Source organism: Meles meles, chromosome 7 (assembly GCF_922984935.1).
Source record: "Meles meles chromosome 7, mMelMel3.1 paternal haplotype, whole genome shotgun sequence".
NCBI lineage: Eukaryota > Metazoa > Chordata > Mammalia > Carnivora > Mustelidae > Meles > Meles meles.
This window is the reverse complement of record NC_060072.1, coordinates 43010802-43032485: the sequence shown is the minus strand read 5'-3', so window position 1 is coordinate 43032485 and position 21684 is coordinate 43010802. Positions and strand designations below refer to the sequence as shown.

At 37.1% G+C, this 21684-nt stretch overlaps 1 protein-coding gene across 1 annotated transcript; it reads right to left on the bottom strand.

Annotated features, from left to right (window-relative positions):
- Positions 1-33: 33 nt before the first annotated feature.
- KRR1 (KRR1 small subunit processome component homolog) lies at positions 34-14048 on the bottom strand. Its single transcript, XM_046012978.1, has 10 exons — positions 13957-14048; positions 10817-10989; positions 8622-8756; positions 8322-8447; positions 8160-8243; positions 6890-6946; positions 4921-5091; positions 2651-2728; positions 2456-2549; positions 34-362 (listed from the first exon to the last, which is right to left on the bottom strand). Exons 1-10 carry the CDS (start codon positions 14039-14041, stop codon positions 220-222), a joined length of 1146 nt encoding a protein of 381 aa, XP_045868934.1. The 5' UTR covers positions 14042-14048; the 3' UTR covers positions 34-219.
- Positions 14049-21684: the final 7636 nt, after the last annotated feature.

Below are 21684 nucleotides of genomic sequence, written 5' to 3'. Positions count from 1 at the left end.
CACACACACACACACACACAGAAAATACAATAATTTATATTTATAAAGAATATTTATATTTTTATTTATATAAACACTGTCTTGAAGAATGACACAAACTCAGAAAAATGTGATCAGAGTATTCCTTCTCACACATAGGCTACTAATGCCCTAGTATCTCAAAATCCTTTACAAAAGGAGATAGCTTAAAGAGTTCTCATCCAGGGTTGTTTTTTAATGTTACTTTTTTTTCTTCTTTTTTTTTTCATCTGCTTCCATTTTAAGCTTAACTTCTTCAGCTGAAAGAGCTCCCAGTTTCTTATTCTTTGCTTTCTTAACCTTTTCCTTGATGGCGGCCACATCAATTTTATTTTCAGTAGAAGCTAGACAAATTAAAAATGATATATGTAATTCTTTAGGTTTTACCATATAAAACATAGAGAGTATGTATTTGGTGTAATAATTTCAGAGTACAGGTGAAAGGTCATGTTGTAAAATATAAAACACCTGCCTAAAATATAAAACAATTGCCTAAAGTTAGACATTTAAGAGAAAACAAATGATAAAGTACTTTAAAAATATATTAGTCAAAGTACACATGAAAATGGCATTATAGTTTAGCTTTTAAACTAATTACTGAATTCAACAATATTAAAACTTAATTTTTCCCTTTAAATTGCACTTGAGATTAGTTTTGCTTATATGCTTATCCATATTTTAGAACTTAACAGTACTCATTAATATGCCAATTTTCCATTCCGTCCATTAAAATAACTTAAAATTGCATGAATAATATTAACATGTAGCCCTTCTAGCTTCCCTAATTTTAATTAACTAGTCATTAAGCTTTAGGTCAAACTCGACTTCATCTAATACCACACATAAAAACTTAAAAATAGGGGCACCTGGGTGGCTCAATCAGTTAGGTGTCTGCCTTTGGGTTGGGTCATGATCTCAGGGTCCTGGGATCGAGCCCCACATCGGGCTCCCTGCTCAGCAGCAAGTCTGCTTCTCCCTTACCCCCGTCCCTCCCCCTGTTCATGCTCCCTCACTCAAATGAATAAAATCTTTAAAAAAAAAAAAAACTTAAAAATAAAGTTTTCTAATTATTAGTTCAATGAATGACTAGTAGTACTTTTATTTAAGAAGGTTTTGGTAATAAAGACAATGATCTGAGAGTATTTGGAGATCCTCCTATCAGAACCCAACCATGGAATCAATGCCAAAACTTTGAACAACAAAGAGAAAGGAGAAAAAAATGTAGGTTTTTCTCATAATTTAAAGAGCAGTATTCAGAGCATAGGAGAATTCCAAGATAAAACGTCAAACTTCCCAACAACTTGAATAGAGATGTAAAGCTTGTACTATCATGAAATAGCTACATTTTTAATCATTATAAACAGAGATTAAAATGGCTACTAAATGACCTTCAAAGTAAAACTCACAGGCTGAGTAAACTGGAAATTATAATGCTTATGACATTTTAAATTTTTATATAAGCAATGATCTACATTGAAACATAGAATATTTTTAGAGCTACTAACACTGATATAATTAATATATTAAAATAGCAATGTTATATCTGGTTTTAACCAGTAAGTCAGGTACAATGATGCCAGTGACTTCCCTCCCCTCACTGTGTCACCGGCTACTCCGGAAAATTACTTCAGGAAGAGTACAAGTGTTACTAGTGGGAAAGAAAATGCAAAAGAGGAAAGGGTGGATCAAATGAGGCTAGGAATAGAAAAGGAAAGACACAAAACTTTTTTTTTAATCTTAGAGCACACGAGAAGGGAAAGGCAGAGGGAGAGAGAAAATCCTCTAGTGGACTCCTGGCTGAATACAGAACTCCTAGCTGAATACAAAGCCTGCCATGGGGCTCAGTCCCAGGACCCTGAGATCATGACCTGAGCCAAAACCAAGAGTTGGCCACTTAACCAGCTGAGCTCACCCAGGTGCCACACACTATCTTTTGAATAGGTCCTAAGACCTTGTTATTTTGATAGTGTCCTTTAGCCCAAGATGATCAGAAATCCATCATAACAATACAGGAATCAAACTTTAAGCCACAGATCACATAAGAGAAGAAAAGCATAACCTCTGATAAGCTCTTTCTGAGAGGCATGACAACAGAGCTCAGCGATCTCACTGCTTTAGTTACTTTTAAATCCACAGAAGATTCACTGCTCTAGCTTACAGCTTTCACAACAGAGTCCTACTCCAGTACAATCAGAGGTCAGGAGAGGACTGTCAATCCAGGACACTCTTAAATAGTCATTAGCTGCTAATAAGTTATATAACACCTCAGTGGTCTCGTCCCTAGGATTAGTGATTAATGGTATGTCAACAGAATTGATGAAAGATACAGTTATGTCTTTAGTTAACACTCAAAGAGATTCAGACAAATTCCCTATCGGGTTTACTTTTCAGCAACAGACTTTAGTATTAAACCAATAATTGGAGAACAAGCATTTACCTTCCTTTGGTTTCACAACTGGTTTTTCTTTAGGTGGAATAAAAGCTTTGTTTCTTTCCTCTTGTCTCTTACTAAGAGCTTCTGCTTGTTTAGCCTGGATTATTAATAAGAAATATATTAATACAATTTATCGTTAAGTAGGAATTCAAGTTTCTATGAATTGTGCTATCAATGTTGTGAACTAGACAGTCTTACCTTTATGGCTTCCATTTTCTGTCGCTTCTTTTGACTTGCCTTCAGAAAATATTCACCACTAGCCAATTCTTTATCAATCTGTTGAAATCAGTATTTACAATTTTATCAGAAACAAGGTAAATGAGAAGTCATTCCCTGAGAAAGGCACAATGTCCTTGAGGTAAAGAGAGTGAGGTCAAAAATCTATGGTCAATTCATAAAGGTACTGACATAAAACGAAGATGTGCTCTAAGCTGAAGAGAATACAAGCAAAAAGCATGGAGGTAGGAAAGAAGGTGATGTGTTTATGACATACACAGCAGGCGGTTCTAGATGGGACAGAAGATCAATGATTCGCAAAGGTGTGAGGAAACTGGAAAGATTATCTGGGGTAAGCTTGAAGAAACCTGAATGCCACTTAAAGAGGGTGGGCTATGATTTAGAAACGACTGCAGGTTTCTGAGAGAAATAAGGAAACCAAAGCAGCATCTAAAAGGTACAGAAGAAAAAAAAGATAAATACTTGAAATAAAGTAATGGCATGCAAAATGAAAAGAATGGTTAGGATTTGGTGACTAATTCAAAGCTAATTAGAGAAAGCACCAGCTTATTCATCAATACATAACTGACTTACTTTACATTAACACACTATTGTATCTAAGGCAGTTAAACTCTTAACAGTTACTCTTAATAGTTACTAAGCTCTTTACAATTACTAATCATTTAATCCTCATTAACAGTCCTCTGAAAAAGATGTTTTTATCATCTCCATTTTATGAATAGAGAAACTGAGGCATGGATAGTTTGAATAAATTGCCAGTCACGAAGCAACTAAGTGGCAGAGTAAGTCAACTGAGACATCACTATTTAAGGAAACGTAGTCATAGGGAAGAAAGACATGATAATTCCTAACTATAGGACAAGGCCGTAAGATGTATAGCCAGTGTTATGAAATGACATGACAGCTGCGTAAATAAAATCTACTTTCCCCCAACAAACAGTTCCTTTGTTTGCTTCACTTTACAGAACAGACCTCAGGAACAAACATTTCCATTGTTTTATCACCATTATTTCTTTTTCCCCTCTGACCTTTCATCAAACCTCTAAAATTCATCCAAATACAGGGCTGTGGAGAAGACAATACACTGAAAGGGATGTGTTTACATGCTGACAACAAAGCATTAGTAGAAAGGAAAGACTTTAAGATACAGCCAAGAGAGGGAATCATAAAGTAAGACCCCTCAGGAGACAGGCAAAGATAGAACTCAAAGAACAAGTAAAGAAAAAATTGGTTCAGGTGGGAAAAAAAAAAAATTACAGGTGAGAGAAAAGGAAGTTGAAGGAATTCTCACTTGGTGGTCTTAAATATTTCCGTAAAATAAAAGGCAATGTCATCTGCTGGGAGTGAGAGGGTACTTTAAGAATTAAGAGGATGGGGTGCCTGGGTGGCTGAGTGGCTTAAGGGTCTGCCTTCTGCTCAGGTCATGATCCCAGGGTCCTGGGAATGAGCCCCATGTTGGGCTCCCTGCTCAGCAGGGAGCTTGCTTCTCTCTCTGCCTGCTGTTCCCCCTGCTTGTGTGCTCCCTCCATCAAATAAATAAAATCTTAAAAAAAAAAAAAAAAAAGAATTAAGAAGACTCAGAATTATCTGAAGTTGGAAACATGAAATAGTGGATTTAGTCCAAAGATAAGACTTTCTACAGCTATGTTTACCACATTCTGGGAAAGAAGTCAAATTTTAGGACTGATCAAGTTTGACAGTTTTGCTGGGCAGGTATGAAAAGAAGGAAAAGGCAGCATAAAAGAAAACAGTGATGGACAAGACAGAAAAGGAAATGGGGGGGGGGGGGCGGTTGGAGAATGAAGCCAGAAAACAGGTAATAAAATAAGAGCATCGTAATTTAGAAAAAGGATGGATGTGAGAATTTAAGATTTCAAAACTAGAGCAGTCACATGGCACATAGTCACAGGAAAGATGCTAAAGCAGAGTGAGAGCATTAAGGGTTAAAATGTTAAATCTTTTTTATCCACAGGACATGTATTGTGGCTACAAGGGCACAACTGACAGCAACCACCTAGACAGTTTACACTCCTACTGTGAAGCCCCCACTCTCCACGCCCACACACTTAGCTCAAAATAAGCCTATTTACATTTAACTTTGGTTAAATGTCATACCTGTATACATACACACACACACACAGTCTACCTAAATTACTCTTCATAAAGTTTCCGACAAAACAGATTAAAATGGTTTCCCCCTCATATAAAGAAATTCAACATTTAATACTGACCTGACTTTCTGGTTGTGGTGGTGGGAATGGTGTGTACTCTTTCTTGACAGTTTTTTTCTTTGGTTCCTTGCGTTTATTCACATTCTTGTGCTTGAACTGTGGCAAAAATCTTTCCCAACTTTGTGATCTTAATTCAGAATCTTTTGCCAACTCTCGTTTGATCATTAAGGTCTTTAGTCATGGAGATATATGAACAAAGTAAGAATTTTTAATTTTATAAGCCATATATTTGTCAAACTAAGATAATTATTGTTCCTATAAATAATTCAGTTAAAACGAGTAGTTCTTGGGGCACCTGGCTGGCTTAGTCAGTTAAGCATCTGCCTTCAGCTCAGGTCGTGATCTCAGTGTCCTGGGATCAAGCCCCACAGTGGGCTCCTTGCTCAGCAGTGAGCTTGCTTCTCCCTCTGCCTACTGCTCTCCTTACTTGTGCTGTCAAATAAATAAATTAAATATTTAAAAAAAAAAAAAAAAAAACCTTGAGTAGTTCAGTTCTTAATCTCCTCAGCAGGAGCAGTCTCCGGGCACCTGGGTGGCTCAGTGGGTTAAGCCTCTGCCTTCGGCTCAGGTCATGATCTCAGGGTCCTGGGATAGAGCCCCGCATCGGGCTCTCTGCTCAGCGGGGAGCCTGCTTCCCTCTCTCTCTGCTGGTCTCTCTGCCTACTTGTGATCTCTGTCTGTCAAATAAATAAAATCTTTAAAAAAAAAAAAGTAATCTCAAACTAAGCACCAGAAAACCATCAGAAATTTAGATTAAATGCAAAACTTCTGGGTGTCTGGGAGCTCAGTCAGTTAAGTATCTGCCTTCAACTCAGATCATGATCTCAGGACTCTGGGATGGAGCCCCAGGTTGGGGGTACGGGGGAATGGGATGGAGCCCCAAGTTGGGGGTAAGGGGGAATGTCCCTGCTCAGCAGGGAGTTTGCTTCTTCCTCCCCCTCTGCTCCTCCCCCTGCTCACATGCACACACAATCGCTCTCTCTCAAAATAAAAATAAATAAATTAAAAAAAAAATGCAGAACTGTTCAAATAAATTGAGATGAGAATTGAGATGAGACTAATTCAGCTTTTCACCCATTAGTTCATTAAAACTTTTAAAACTCAACTTAATAGGAGCAGGAGAGCTTAATTAGCAATGTTCCCTGAAAGCAGGAAGTTTTTCGTAGTACTTTATCACAGGGAAAGAAAAAAACCACACATTCTCCTATCAGATAAAAATAATATTCTCACATTTCTCCCATTCCATTTGCGTTTTTCACACAATGGAACATCAAAGGATGCAAACCAAACATCAGATATAAGACAAGCTCCCTTTACTTTTAATGTCCCAAGGCAACCCAAAACCATTCTTTCACCCCAATCTAAGAGTGACTCTGTAACTTCATCAAATTTAAGTGGACTGCTTAAAAAATACCCCTCACAAAATAGCTCATTACAGCATGATTACATCTCTAAGTGTAATCATGAATGCTATGTACATAGTGATATAACAGATCTCTCTCAAAAAGTTTATAATTTGAGCATTAAATTTTAAAAAAGTTTAAATACAATCTGATATATTCGATCAATTTAATAGAAAAAAACCCAATTCTGAAAGATCACATCTTTAAATAAAGTAATATGACTATCATCCAAGAAAACTCGATCATTACCTTCTACAACCAACTCTATGAAGCTTATTTCCCTTGTATTAGAACTATGTCATACATTATAAGATCCCCTTTCAACAGTTTTCAGACTGCACACCACAAAGACTTAAATCTCCAAGGATGTAACTACAGGACTAGGGTAGAGTTCAGTGGGCTGAATTCAGCCCACTGAACTCTACCTCTAATTTACCCTAAATACTTCTGCTTTATCTGTTTTGTGCATTTGGCTTCCATAAAAGACTTAATTTCAAGAAAGAAAATATTTCTGTAGCTAAAAGAAGTCCAACAACCACTGTTATAGTAATATAAAATTAACTCACTTTAATGTTATAAATTGGATGAATATTCTTCATAGTATCTAGAACTACTTTTCGAACCTGAAATTTGCAAAGAAAAATGAATTAGTCACCTACAAAGATTTAAATGAACTAAATGGAAGGGGATTAATATACGAACCAGGCAATGACTACCCAACTGAATATAGTAGTTAACTACTTCAATTGCTCTGAGTGACTTTTAGATCCTTCATTAATAGTCAACCTCTCTTGGACACAATGAAGTTTCTCAACTTTACTGCTAAAATGTAACATAGAGAACTAAAATAAAAATGTTTTGGAAGTGTGGAATTTAGGGAGAAGGCAGCTAGATTTACGGTCAGAAAATATGTGCTCAAATAATGGAATGCCACTTGATAAGGGAAAGTCACCTAATGTCCTGTTCCAGCTTTCTCATTTGTAGTATGGAAATAAAACTACCTCAAGGCTCTCCTGTGAAAATTAAATAAGATAATATATTTAGACTTTACAAAACCGTAGGGTATTCAATATATATGTTATTATTGCCACATGAGGAAAGGGCAGATAACTTATGAGAAAGAGGTCCAAGAGAACTGCTACTATAGGTCCTGGAAGGGAAACAAGACCTCGCAGCCAGATCCAGACAACCAAAGCAGTTAACAGAAACTGTTACACAGATTTTCTCATAACATTATATCTCACAGTTAGAAAAAAGCTCATCAATACATTAAATAAACATTCTAATAAAATTCAGACAAAAAAAACCTATTTTAAACGAAAGAAGTTTTCAGAATCTGACCTCTACTGGTTTATATAGGTTACTGCAAATAACAATTATCACCATTTAATACTCTCATCACTTGGGCACATGTAACTACATATTTCCCACATGTACTACAGACTAAAATCTTAAATAACTATTTAAAATTTGTAGTGGAAAGAAGGATGATGTGCAGACCTTCTAATTTGGAAATGGATACCTCTTCAGTTGCCAAAGGTTGCCCATAATATGTTAGGATCTAGGAGTGACAATTCCCTCAAATAAAAGCACAAATATTCCCTCAAATAAAAGCACCTCAAATAAAAGCATAAATATGCCCATAATATGTTAGGATCTAGGAGTGACGATTCCCTCAAATAAAAGCACAAAGTTTTTACCAATGGGAAATCAAACAAAGCACATTCTAAAAAACAGTAATTGTTAAAACAGTGTATTATCCAATAAACTATTATAACCAAATTACTTAATTTGTTCTCTGCTGAAAATTAATGGAAGACAGTAAATAGTTCTCACCTCTTTTAAGCCACTAAAAGGTCCAATGACTGAAACCGTGTTTCCCTGAACCATAATATAACAGTTTGTTAAGAGTTCCAAAGCCTGTGTCAAAAGAGTAAGTTGGAATTCAGTACACTGAAAAACTAAATGAAAAACTAAATTTCCTCTGATATAAAGTACCTTCAAGGTAGATCCTTTGGGACCAATGAGGCGTTGTCTTCTTTTTACAAATCTTTCTTTATTTCTCACTAAAGAACCTATTTTAATGATGTCACAAGCAACATCATCCTGAAGAATTCGTACTGCCTTTTGGAAAAATGAAGAAAATATTCCATTAATATGCTCTACAAATATTTATTTTCAAGGCCCAGGCTAATGAAATCAAAGCCAAAAAACGAAAACTGTAAGGAGGGATGCAATGTTATATATGTTATCTCTAATGATGCAAATAAAGCAAAGTTTTTCTAATTCTAAATTTACCTGTTCAAATGAAACACTCCTTGCTAAAAGTTTTATTAGGTCTCTGGCCCTAATGATGATATATGGATCAAAAGTCTTCTTTGTTGTACACACAGTCATACTGCCCTCTATCAGGTCCAGGGTTGCATTAATATGCTGCGAAAAGGAAAGAGCAAATACATAACTGTCTAAAAATCAATTCAATTTTACATAATTATAGAGCTTCACCTAATCAAACTATTAATTACGGTAAATTAAGCTGTAATTCTATCAACTTCCTCCTTGAAGAAGCTGAGTAGTTGATATAAATAATGAACACTTGATTACTTTCATACTTTGAAGAATCTAAGAAACACAGGCAACTGAAACCATTTATACTTGCTTGGCTTTAGAATACTTTGTACTTATTGGAATAAAGATTATTTCTAGTTTAAAAAATCTCTATCAACAGAAATAAGGCCACAGTTAAGACCTAGGGTAAAAATGTAAAGCTACATATAGTTCCCCTACACAGGACACAGCTCTGATCTGCCATCTGCTCCTTAGGGTGAGAATGGACTTTCTTTTTCAAACTTTCTTCTCATTGGTATTAGCTAAATACAAAGGAAAAACAAATTCTCACAGGTTCAGAAAGAAGCAATAATTGGAAAGTTACATATTAACTCTTAATAGGAAGAACCAGATTTCAACAAAGCAAATTAAAATGTCATTTTCTGACTGAAAGCATACTCTGAAGAGTATTTCAATTTAGTGAGTAATGAACAATTCAACATAAGGATGGATCTCTATGAGTTTACAAGAGTCCAGTTTAAAAATACATAGGTAAAACAGCTTGTGGTTTGCTGAACCACCCTAATACCTAACAGGCACAAACAACTGCAGAGTAGTCACATAGCTGAGGAATACACTTTATATCACTACTAGTGTGTGCACAGTGCCTACATACACACATATAAATGAATCAAAAGTTTCATAAAAATGAAACTTATCCTTACAATATATGATATATTATTTCTTTTTACTTATTTATTTTTTGGGCACATTATTTCTTTTAAAGGCTTATTATATCCACTAAATGGACTTCCTCCTCCACTAACAAGGTTCTATCCACAGTTTGAAAAACAAAAACAAATGTCGTCTAGGGAAAATGGCAGCAGCAACATACAGGGGAAAGTTGGCCACATCCCCATCTTCCATTTAAAATGAAAATTAAGAGGGCTCCTGGGTGGCTCAGTGTTAAGCATCTGCCTTCGGCTCAGTTCATGATCCCAGGACCCTGGGATGGAGCCCCACATCGGGCTCTCTGCTCAGCGGGTAACCTGCTTCTCCCTCTCCCACTCCACCTGCTTGTGTTCCCTCTCTCACTGCGTCTCTCTCTGTCAAATAAATAAAATCTTTAAAAAAAAATAATGAAAATTAAGAAATCATCCAGGAACATGCTTCAACTCAAATTATACAGAAACATGGCAAGTATCACAGTACAGAATAGAATAGGCATCCTGAAGCCTGGAGTTCACAGGTGAGTTTCAGAAAGCCCATGAGACCCCTAAAATTCTAAAAGTATGTGAATTTTTCAAAGTTATCTATTACTCACAAAATTAAAAATAAGTGGAATATACAAATAAACTCCAGGGGGGCGCCTGGGTGGCTCAGTGGGTTAAGTGTCTGCCTTTGGCTCAGGTCATGATCCCAGGGTTCTGGGATCAAGCCCCACATCCCACCCCCTGCTCAGTGGGGAGCCAGCTTCTCCGTTTCCTTCTTGCTGCCCCCTCCTGCCCTCCCCCCAGCCACCTGTGCTTATTCTGTCAAATAAATAAATAAATAAAAGCTTAAAAAAAAAAAGAATAAAGCTTATATCTGGCTGTTTAAAATACCGAGGGAACCAGGGGCATTTGGGTGGCTCGTGGATTAAGCATCCAGCTCCTGATTTTGACTCAGGTCATGATCTCAGGGTTGTGAGTAGAGTGCCATACAGCGCTTGAAGTTCAGCGCAGAGTCCGCTTGGGATTCACTCCCTCCCTCTCCCTCTGCCCTCCCCCCAATCACACATGTGCATGGCAACTCCTGTGCTCTCTCTAAATTAGATTTTTCTTAAAAACAAAAAACAAAGGAACCAAATTAGCCAGTTATGCTAATACTTTTAAAAAATCAGCATATTTATTTAAAAGTAAAGATATAAGAGCAAAATCTCAAAGAAATATATAAAATGTGCATACATGTTCATTCAAGGCTTTCTGTACCAATGGCCAGCACTCTTTCAAGTAAGCTTCCCTATATTTTGGGAACAAAGTTGCAAAACTGCTCTCCTCCAAGAGTCCTCTGGGATTGTCCTCTTTGGAAAAAGCTGGTTCCTTCCAACCATCAGGAACAGTGAGGAGTTCTGATTCATCTAAAGAGGGGAAGAAACTTGCAAGTAAGATTTTACCCTTCTTTCAGACACTTTTTTGAACACTTATATGCATACATTTAAGTGCTTTCCAAAACTCTCCTTGTAGTTCCAATTCCCATGCTCTTTAGATTATTCAACAAAGAACATGCCTCTGTCATTATTACCAACACACTGTATTAAAATTAACTGTATATACTTCTAGGAGTATATACTCCTAAAACAAAGTTCCTTAAGGGCAGGAACCCTCCTTGGATTCAGAGTAATTAGCATATGCCTGACAGACAGTAGGATACTCCAAAAACTTCTATTGCACTACACTATTAGAATTAAAGATCCAAACACCACTTTGTTTACATGAGTATTTTCAACATAACATTTTGGACTTCACTGAATTGTAGCCCGTGTGTGTGTGTATGCATATACATTTGTGTTTGTGTGCACACACATACACATAAAGCTTAAAAACTGATATTCTGGTGTATATTTTCAGTTACCAATCACTGGTATAGTTTCAGATTTTCCAAAAAGTTTTCATATGCCTTATTTCTGTATACACCTTCATCATGACAACTGTGAAAGGTAGTAGGAAGAACCAGTATTATTTTCCCCACTTTATAAAAGACATTCAGTCCAAAAAGATTACTGACTTGTCTAAGGGGAAACAAAGGTGATTCAGTCTAGGTCTTTCAATGAAACAAAATGTCTCCTAAGGTCATAAACTGATCTCCCACATCACTTATTAAAACTCCTGGTCCAGGGGCACCTGGGTGGCTCAGTGGGTTAAAGCCTCTGCCTTCGGCTCAGGTCATGATCCCAGGGTTCTGGGATCGAGCCCCGCATCGGGTTCTCTGCTCTGCGGACAGCCTGCTTCCTCCTCTCTCTCTCTGCCTGCCTCTCTGCCTACTTGTGATCTCTGTCAAATAAATAAATAAAATCTTTAAAAAATAATAAAATAAAATAAAACTCCTGGTCCCAGATTTTAGATTAAATCTAACAGCTAAGCTTTAATTCAGTACTCCTCAAAGATATGACCCAGAGGCCTGCACCAATCAGCATAAAGTAAGAATTAGGCAGAAATGCAATTCTTGGGCTCCAACTCAGACCTATCAAATCTGAATCTCTGGGATGAGCCCCAAGAATCTGTGTTTTAATAATCTCATCAGGAAATTCTTATGCACACTAAATCCGAGAAAAGGGCCTTTGTAGTTCATGTTATCCACCACGGGTAAACTTGCTTCTCTGTCTTATACTCACATCTACTATGTTAATTCTGGTTCAAATCCCAGAGAATTAGCTACTCTTCATACATCACTTACTTCCCCAAATCCCAAAAAACCCTCCAATTCTACAACTGTGACTACTTGAAATGCATATCTTACCAAGTCTACCAATTTAAACACTTCAATAACTACAAATTTAAAAAAAAAAACTAGCAAAAGAAATATGCAGGAGTTTCACAATAGAGTAAGTGCAAATAGCTCAAAAAAACATTAATGTGTTAGTAATAAAGAAAGTTCCAATTAAAACCCCAACCAGACACCATTTCATACCTACTAAAATCAAAGAAATTCAAAATGCAGATTTTATCAAGTGCTAGTGTGGATGTAGAGCAATGAGAATTCTCATTCACTCCTAGTGGGAGTATAAACTGACACAATCCCTTTGGGAGAGATTTAGCATTACCTGCACATACCCTAACTTTCATGGATCTAATCCCATTTACATAATCTGGAGAAAACTCTTAACATGCAAACCAGGAGATACACACAAAGATGTTTATAGGAGCACTGTTTATAACAGCAAACAACGGTAGCAATCCAAATGTCCACCAACAGTAGAATGAGAATATAAATAAGTGTACATTCATAAAAGGAAATCTCATCAATATCAAATGAAAAGAATAAACTACAGCTACAAGTATCATTGACTCAATAAGGGAAAAAAAAAAGGTTAGCCTAAGAAGCAAGAACGATGTCTACAACCCTCTTACATTCATATACAATTAAAATTAAAAAACTGACAAAATCAAACCACTTTGTGCATTGGTAGTAAAGATGATGCAGAGAACAGAAGATCAAAACGATTAAGGGTGGTTACCTCATGTATTGTAAAGGAAAAGACTATGATCTGAGAGGTGCTCCTAGGAGGGTCTGAAGTATGGGAAGGTTTTTTCTGCGTAATGGTATGAGTGCTCCTTTCTCACATGCAGGGTTTATTCTTCGAGCTGTACATATACTGTACTCTGCTATGTTACACAATTAAAAATAACAGAACTCCTTTAATACTTCCCCAACTCCTTTAATACTTCCCAAAGTTTTTAACACTTCCAATAAGACTACTCGGGTCTTGGGTTATTTCTTTATCCTCTCTTCCTGTCGTTCATACTGAAGAAAATGTATAAAACCACACTACAAAGACGGCAATTTAAACGTAAGGCAGTCTAAAATTAGAGTGTGAGTCGTGTCGTCTAATATATTAGCCGCTTGACTTAAAGGAATAATGATAAATATTCCAAAATTTCACTAACGGACAAACTAGCGTTAAGAACACGCCTGATAGCTCTTTCTCCTTATCTGTCTCACTCCTTTATTATCAACGCTCACTCATATGTATAACGACCTATTCCTACCCCGTTCCATCTCTCATTTTGTCAACGACTTCCAGCCACCGCCGTGAGAGTAAGGTCCTGCGGCACCCTCCATAATTTCTTAATCCTTTTCCTCTTACATAAGACAAACTCTGCAGCATCTTTACTATGAAAGACCTCTAGCAAAAGAGGCTAGGAACACGTGGCTGGCACCATACCTGCCAGTCGGTCCCGCAGGCCTGGCTATCATCTCCAATCCTCAGTAATGATAGTTACTCAACTTCACAACACTCAGGCAGCACTGCAAGACCCCGCCAGCGAAACAAAGCAACTGTAACTCAATATCCAAAAATCGGGTTTCAGTTCTCGCTCAAACTTACCTCGGTTCTCCGGCTTCGGCTTTTTCTTACGAAACTCATTTTTCCCGTCCGCGATAGCTTGCCCGTTGAAGGAGGAGGACGCCATCTTCGAATTGCTTCCGGTGTCACCGGAAGTGGAACTGTTCTTAAATCCTACCGGATTTTGGTCCTGAAAATCTGTCTACTAAAAACGAGTTCCGTATAATTTAGACGAGATCTGCGCAAGCTCCGTGCGTTCGTACGCTAAAGTCCGCGTTATTTGCACAAACTACAAGCGCTTCTCCTGCGTAGCCAATGGAGAGCTGGAGACTTCTTTCCCAGGATACACGGCAACACGGAGTTTAGCTGCATGCTGGGAATTGTAGTCCAAGACTATAGGCCAGTTGGAGACCGTCTTACCGTACTTTTCTCTCGGTCCGGGTATGTTAGGACCCCGAACTCCAGGGTTTGGCCACAGAGTGCAGCGGTCTAATATTGATTGTCACTCACTCATTCATTGGTAATATTTATATGACTGTCAAGTAAGTGCTAGGTCTAAATACGAGGTCTAAAGACTTAAATACATGATCGTTCACGGCAGGGAGTGACAGAGCTACCATTTATTGTGAGACTACTTTGTGTCGGCAGTTTATTTGCATTTCTAATTCTTTTTTTTTTAATATTTTATTTATTTAACAGAGAGAAATCACAGCTAGGCAGAGAGGCAGGCAGAGAGAGAGGAGGAAGCAGGCTCCCCGTTGAGCAGAGAGCCCGATGCGGGGCTCGATCCCAGGACCCTGAGATCATGACCTGAGCGAAAGGCAGAGGCTTTAACCCACTGAGCCACCCAGGCGCCCCGCATTTCTAATTCTTAAAATAACATTAAAACAAACAAAATTCTCTAAGCTTGATAATTTTTTGTAAGATTAAGTTTTAAAAGTCTTTGTTTCTGACGGTAATTTCCTAAAGTCGTTCCTAGCCAGAAGGATAATAACTGACACTTCTGGGGTGTTTCACCTCGCCTAAGATTTCCCAAACACCTCAAGACGTGAAGTTCATCACTACTACAAATTTTCACACTTCTAAAAAATCTGAAAGGGTTTAGACACACTAAAGATGAGACTTCTTTTGATGACTGATCTATTTGCTATCTCTAAAATTTTCTGCAGCACACTTAAGTAAAGTCTTTGATACGTTTTATTTCTTGAGTTAGTGAAACTAGAAATGTTTATTTGAAATCCACCATTGTGTGTCTTATATAAAAACTTAGTTGTACATAAGGTACATATATAAAACAGACTTAATTAGGTACAGAAGGCCCCAAGGCACCCCCGCTCTGGGGCTCCTGGTTGGTTCAGCCCGTTAACTGTCTGACTCTTGGTTTCAGCTCAGGTTATGGGTCCTGAGATAAAGTCTCAGGTCAGGCACTGTACTCAGCGCCAGGTCTGCTTGTCACTCTGCTCTTCCCCTGCTCACACACACTCTCTCTTAAAATAAAAAAATAAAATCTTAAAACAAAAAAAAGAGGTATGTCTTATAAACAGCAGGCCATGATCTCATCCCTATATTGTTGGAATTTACTCAAAAAGCAACAACAAATCCTGGGGCACCTGGCTGGCTCAGTCAGTAGAGCATGTGACTCTTGATCTTGGTGTCGTGAGTTCAAGCCCAGGTTGCATGTAGAGATTACTTTAAAAAAAATATATTTAAAAAAGAATCAATGACAAATCCCTATAACAGACCAAATAACTAGTGGGGAAAGTTATAAATTGAGAATCAATTCCTTCAGTGTTCCCAGGAATCCTATGAAGCAGGTTTTTATTACTGTTATTTTAAGGCACTCAGTCACTAGTAAGTGGTGAGCAGGGCATCAAGTACAGGCAGTCTGATCATTAGCAGCTTCAGAAAGGCTACTAAAAGGATTAGTTGTTACAAATGTATTGGAAGAAGGACTGAGTTTTCAGCCTCATAGCTTTTGAAGTTGAGGGTATTAGTTCCTCAGTGGATCTCCAGCAGGCCTACGCTGCAGTCTTTGGATTTGTAGTAGTAGAGTTAATCCAAATATCTGATAAGCATCTGATGCTTAACTTCACTACTGTATGAAAAACATGTAAACATAACAGTGAAATATCACTTCTCACTCACTAGACTGGGAAAAAGAAATAATGAATACATATATTTTTAAATGATAACCTGATGGAAGAAAGTGTACTCTTATACACTGCTGGTGAAAATGCAAACTGTCACTGCCTTTTTGCAAAACAATCTTATCAATATAAAATATGGACATATTCTTCCACAGTAATTCCACTCCTGGAAAACTGTCAACTAGGAGTAAAGCACTATTCCATTGAATGTATGTATAACTGTGTCAATTACTGCCTAAGTAGAAGTAGTTCCCTGAAAGGAACTATGGAGCCACACCCACTAGTCTGTTGCCAAGTTTCTCACCCATCCCTGTTCGGTTTCCTATAACAGGAAAAATAATCTTAACTCTGTGACTCTACACATGGAAAATGCTTAAAAAAAAAAAAAAAAAAGCTTCACATGTGGTACATACCCAGTAAGTGTTAGCTATTATTTATTTATGATGGCGAAAAAAAATCATCTTGACTATCAATTAGAGATACAGTTAAATAAACTGATATTACTCTCACAGTGGTGAGATATTATGCAACCATTCATAAGAACTAATTAAATCTAATGAAGATATTACTTAAAGGCATTGAGCCAGGTACAGTACATATATACATTGTTATATGTTATCATTTATATAATTATCCCATTTTAAAAATAATTATCCCATTTTGGGGCACCTAGGTGGCTTAGTCAATTAAGCGTCAACTCTTAGTTTTGGCTCAGGTCATGAGATTGAGCCCCGAGTTCAGCTCCATGCTAGGCGAGGAGCCTGCATAAGATTTTTACTCTCCCTCTCCTTCTGCCCCTCCCCCATCCAACTTGCATGTTCGCTCTCCCTCTCAAAAAAAAAAAAATCATCCCATTTTTATAAAGCAAACCATTCAATAAATATTTATTGAGCATCTATAATGTCTCAGGTTCTGTTCTAAATACTTGGTTCTATGTGCTAGATATTAGATATAATAACTATATGATGTGTATATATGTATGTGAATATGTGTATGTGATTATACAACAAAAGAAGATTTGGAAGACTACACATCAAGGTTGTAAGTCTGGCTATCGTAGGGATGAAGGCAGAAAAGAAAAAGGAAGTAGGCAAAGACTTTAAAAATAGGTAAAAAAATAATAATCTTTAGAAAAATCATGTCAACAAAAGTAAAGGAGTCTGCATGAAAGCCTAGAAAACCTGGGAATCTAGGAAAGACCAAATTTGAGAAACATATTCAGCCAGTCCTGGAATGTTTGCTGTGCAACAAAATGTTTCATGTGTCATGGTGTTGGAATAAAATATGCTTGCAGGATATCAACTGCTTCCTTCAAGGCACCATTTAGTAAACTCTGTAGATGTAGAAAATGATGTGTGGCTTTGGCTGCTAACCAGCTTGAGTAAATACTTAACCAACCTCTTTTTCTTCAGATGTAAAATGAGAGAGTTGACTTAGATTATTGCTTCTTTAACTTTAGCCAACCTCAGACTCACATGGAGGGTGACCCCATACCCAGTTTATAGTTCAGTAGGTCTGAGGGAGGGCCCAAGAATTTGTAGCCTGGAAAACAAGGAATTATCCAACCCTAAAATGTCAATAGTGCCAAGGTTGAGAAACTTGTATCTACAGATGTTCTAGATTTTTGTGATTCTACTTCAAAAGGCTAGTAAGGACTTTATTCTAAACCAGGCATGCAATGAAAGCAAAGTTTTTTTCCCACTTTTTACCTACCTAGGGCAGAACTTGCCTAGTATCAAAGCCAAAGTTTCCAGATGGCTGTTCATTATTATGCTGGGCTCCTTGGTGGGCAATCCTGCTCCATTTTCCTCAACTCTGCCTGTCATTCTGGAATCCTGTGGTCTCATTACCCAAACAATGATACTGGTACATACAGTGGATGCTTGAGGCCTAGATACACTCATTACTGCTTGAATATTAGTCCCTCTGGGCCCCAGGCCCACAGAACATTAATATTTCATTGGGCCTCTCCTACTATTTGCAAGGCAATCTCCCATCTTTCTCTTCTTGATTGTTCTTATTGATAAGCAACAGCTTTGATTTAATTTTCAATTAAAATATTCTTCTCCCTAAAGGAAAGCTGGAACACATTTCATATTAGGTTCCACCAAAGCAACAGAAGGCTTTTTAATGCATGCATGAATATTCAAGATTTAATCAGTGGCATGTGAAATGTATTGATACTGCTGAGAATTATTATTTTATGCAAATAGAACAAGCAAACTACAGTCTTTTATTTGTTTACATGACACCGGGAGAATATTTGAACTTCTCTAAGCAGATTTCTAGTCATTTGTTAAATCTATATGCTTCTCCCATCCTTCAGACGGTGGTAACCACAGATGGCCCTTGATGAAATGAACTTTTTTTTAATGAAATGAACTTTTAGATTATTTATTTCAAACATTTAATGGATTTATATTTAAACAAGTCATTTCATGATGTTAATAAGAGGGCAACATGGCTTCTCCATTGTTTCAAAATCTCGAATTAAAGAAATTCGAGATAGCTATCTGATAAACTTAGAGACTGGAAATTAGAGTTTAACACTACATTTTTGCTTTTGATCATCTATTAGTGACTTTAATTTCTTTTGGTTTATGAGTCCCTTTACTAATTTGATGAAATTAAGGGACTCTTTCCCCAAAAAAGCACATGTATTTGGGTAAACATATCATTTTACCCATAGTTTGATGAGATGCTCACTTTTCTGTCACACACTTTCATAAAACCTCTAGAGGATCAAGCCATCAGGTTAGGTTAAGGACCCTTGCCTTAAAGCAACACAGGAAGAATGTCTCAGAAGCCCGGATCAGATCCTATGAGCACTCAAGTTCCCTGCTCTAAGAGTTCTCCAGAAGAGGCAGAATTAGAGCTTTAGTATGCTTTAGTACTTGTATATAAGTGTACTTCTCAATATTCCTTCCACTGCAAGTCATAGAAAATTAACCTAACAAGTAAAAAAGAGGATTTATTGTCCTACATACACCTTGGAACTGGACCTAGGACCTCAACAATATCATAGAAACATTCATGCTCTTTCTCTATAATAATCTTTCTCTCTGTCCATCTGTTGGCTTTGTTTTTTCTGTGCTGCCACAAAAACACACAATGTGTACTACAGTAAGTATAGCAAATTATGCAGGGGATTAATAGTTTTTCAGGTTTTACTCATCACCATCTCTCATTCCCATGCCACCATTTCACTAAAATAAGTCACATACTTAAAGAATTACTCAGCCCGGGTCACAAGATGGAGGAATTATGTACTAAAATTTTAGTGTGTGTGTGTGTGTGTGTGTGTGTGTGTGTGTGTGATAACTCTATATTTGCTGTGAGGATTTTAAAATATTGACTGATCTACTAGGCTAATTTATATTTCTCTAGGCATTTGTGGTGATACTGAAAAAGTGATCTTCTATAACTGTGATGACTTGGTGTAACCCTTTTTTATAATAATTATTCTCTCATGTAGCATATTTCCCTACAGGAAATAGCTACATATTTTTTCTTTTAATTTCGAAAAGCATAAAAAAAGAAAATGCAAGGAACAATGCTCCCATCATTCAAGAATCCCTTTACCTAAGTTTAATAAATATAAATTTCATTTATCATTTTGGACCCAGATTTACATTAATATTTCTATCATAATATTTCACATATATGCAAAATGAAGTCACTCCATAGTCTTGTTTCTCTCTTTTCTAGAAGCAATAACTAGATGTTTTGATTTTTAAGAACTATTTCCGACTTACTAGGAAGCAGTAGCCTAATGTAACAAATGTTTTTGTGGTCATAATTAAACTTAAGGCATAAAATATTTTCAGTTAAATCCCCTGTCCACACCTCCCTAATCTCATCCCCCTACCAGAGGTGATCACTATGCCAAAACAGGTGCTTATAATTTCCATGTATATTTTTGTTTATATGGCTACTATACACAATGTAATCTCTTAAAAAGATAAACTGGGCTTTAGATATTTTACATATGGCATATTTATACATTAAACATTAATAAATGTATATAAAAATATATCATGTAAATATTTTATATTAATTATGTACAGATAAATGCTGTATGTACTCATACAACTTGCTATTTATTTATTTAGAGAGAGAGTGTGTGTGTGCGAGTGGGGAGCAGAAACGGGTGGGGACAGAGGGAGAGGGAGAGAAAGAATCTTAAGCAGCCTCCATGCCCAGCAAAGTCTGCTTTCTAATGGAATAGTTTGTTTTGAGGTTCACTCATGTTGAATCTGTGTGATTCTAGTTCATTCATTCATGGTATATATATATATATATATAACCTTTGAATTTGTATGTAAAAGACATGGCAGCTTCAGTCTTGGTTTCTTCGTTTCTCTTGCTCTCTGTCCCCGACATCTCGCTCTGGGAGGACCCAGCTGCCATGTCTTAAGTGGCCCTATGGGGAGATCCAAAGGGCAAGGAACTGAAGCCTCCTGCAACCAGCCTCGTGAGAGAGCTTGGAAGCACATTCTCCTGGCTGGTCAAGCTGTTAGATGACCGGAGCACGGCTGACTCCTTGACTGCAGCGTCCTGAGGCTAAGCTGCTCACAAGTTCCTGACCCTTGGGAACTTCAGAAATATTTGTTGTTGAAACCTGCCAATTTTGGGGGTAATTTTTACACAGACATAACTGGAACAATATTGAAGCAAGCCTAAGTGTTCAACAAAATATTTATGAGACTTTGATTAGGGATATGGACATGAAACTTTTCAGGAGGAATATTTTTCTTTGATTCTTGCCACTAGAGGGCAAATGTTCATAAAGCATGGCTTGGATAAAGAATTAAAAGGCTTTTTCTATTTCCACCAACCACAGACTGAGTGGGGCGGGGGGGGAACCTTAAAGATTACCTGGTCCAACTCTATTAATTTACAGATGAGGATTCTAACACCCAGAGACTTGAACTGACTAGCGCAATATCATCCAGACTTGGATCTAAATGTACAAAACTCAGCTGCATTTAAAAATACGCAGACCCAGTAACTACTAATCAACCCTGTTGTTTTATAAAATCACTAGGTATAGAATAAAGAGAGAAGCCTTTTTAAAAATCCTCTATTTCAACTAACATATTAGTATTCCCAAGATCAAAAGACTTGTGATAATAACCATTTCCATTCATTGGGTGCCTATTATAAGCCACTTACCGTACATTACGTGCTATGTCTTTTCATTTCATCTATACAACAAAACTTTGAAACATATACTCATCAATGCAGTATCTTGTCCAAGGACATAGAGCTAAAAAGAAACAAAACAAATTTGAATCTGATACAGGTTAAATCTCATGACAATAATTTGGGGGGGCACAAGTCATAGTGTCTGATTATAATAGAAGTTTGTTGTTTCTGGAAATCACTGAGTATGTTGAGACATGTGAGTGGCTGCCGCATAACAATGGAAAAGAAAAAATGATTTTGGTGACTCACTTCTTTTATTTAATTTATTTTTTTATAAACATATAATGTATTATTAGCCCCAGGGGTACAGGTCTGTGAATCGCCAGGTTTACACACTTCACAGCACTCACCATAGCACATACCCTCCCCAATGTCCATAACCCCACCACCCTCTCCCAGCCTCCCTCCCCACCGG

Excerpts from the sequence above, each read along its gene's own strand:
- KRR1 (XM_046012978.1), bottom strand. The coding sequence starts at position 14,041 with ATGGCGTCCTCCTCCTTCAACGGGCAAGCTATCGCGGACGGGAAAAAT. Across the intron at positions 8,757-10,816 it reads AGAAAGCCTTGAATGAACAT|CATATTAATGCAACCCTGGA; the intron begins GTATGCACATTT and ends TCCTTTTCGCAG. Across the intron at positions 6,947-8,159 it reads CTTTTAGTGGCTTAAAAGAG|GTTCGAAAAGTAGTTCTAGA; the intron begins GTGAGAACTATT and ends TGCAAATTTCAG.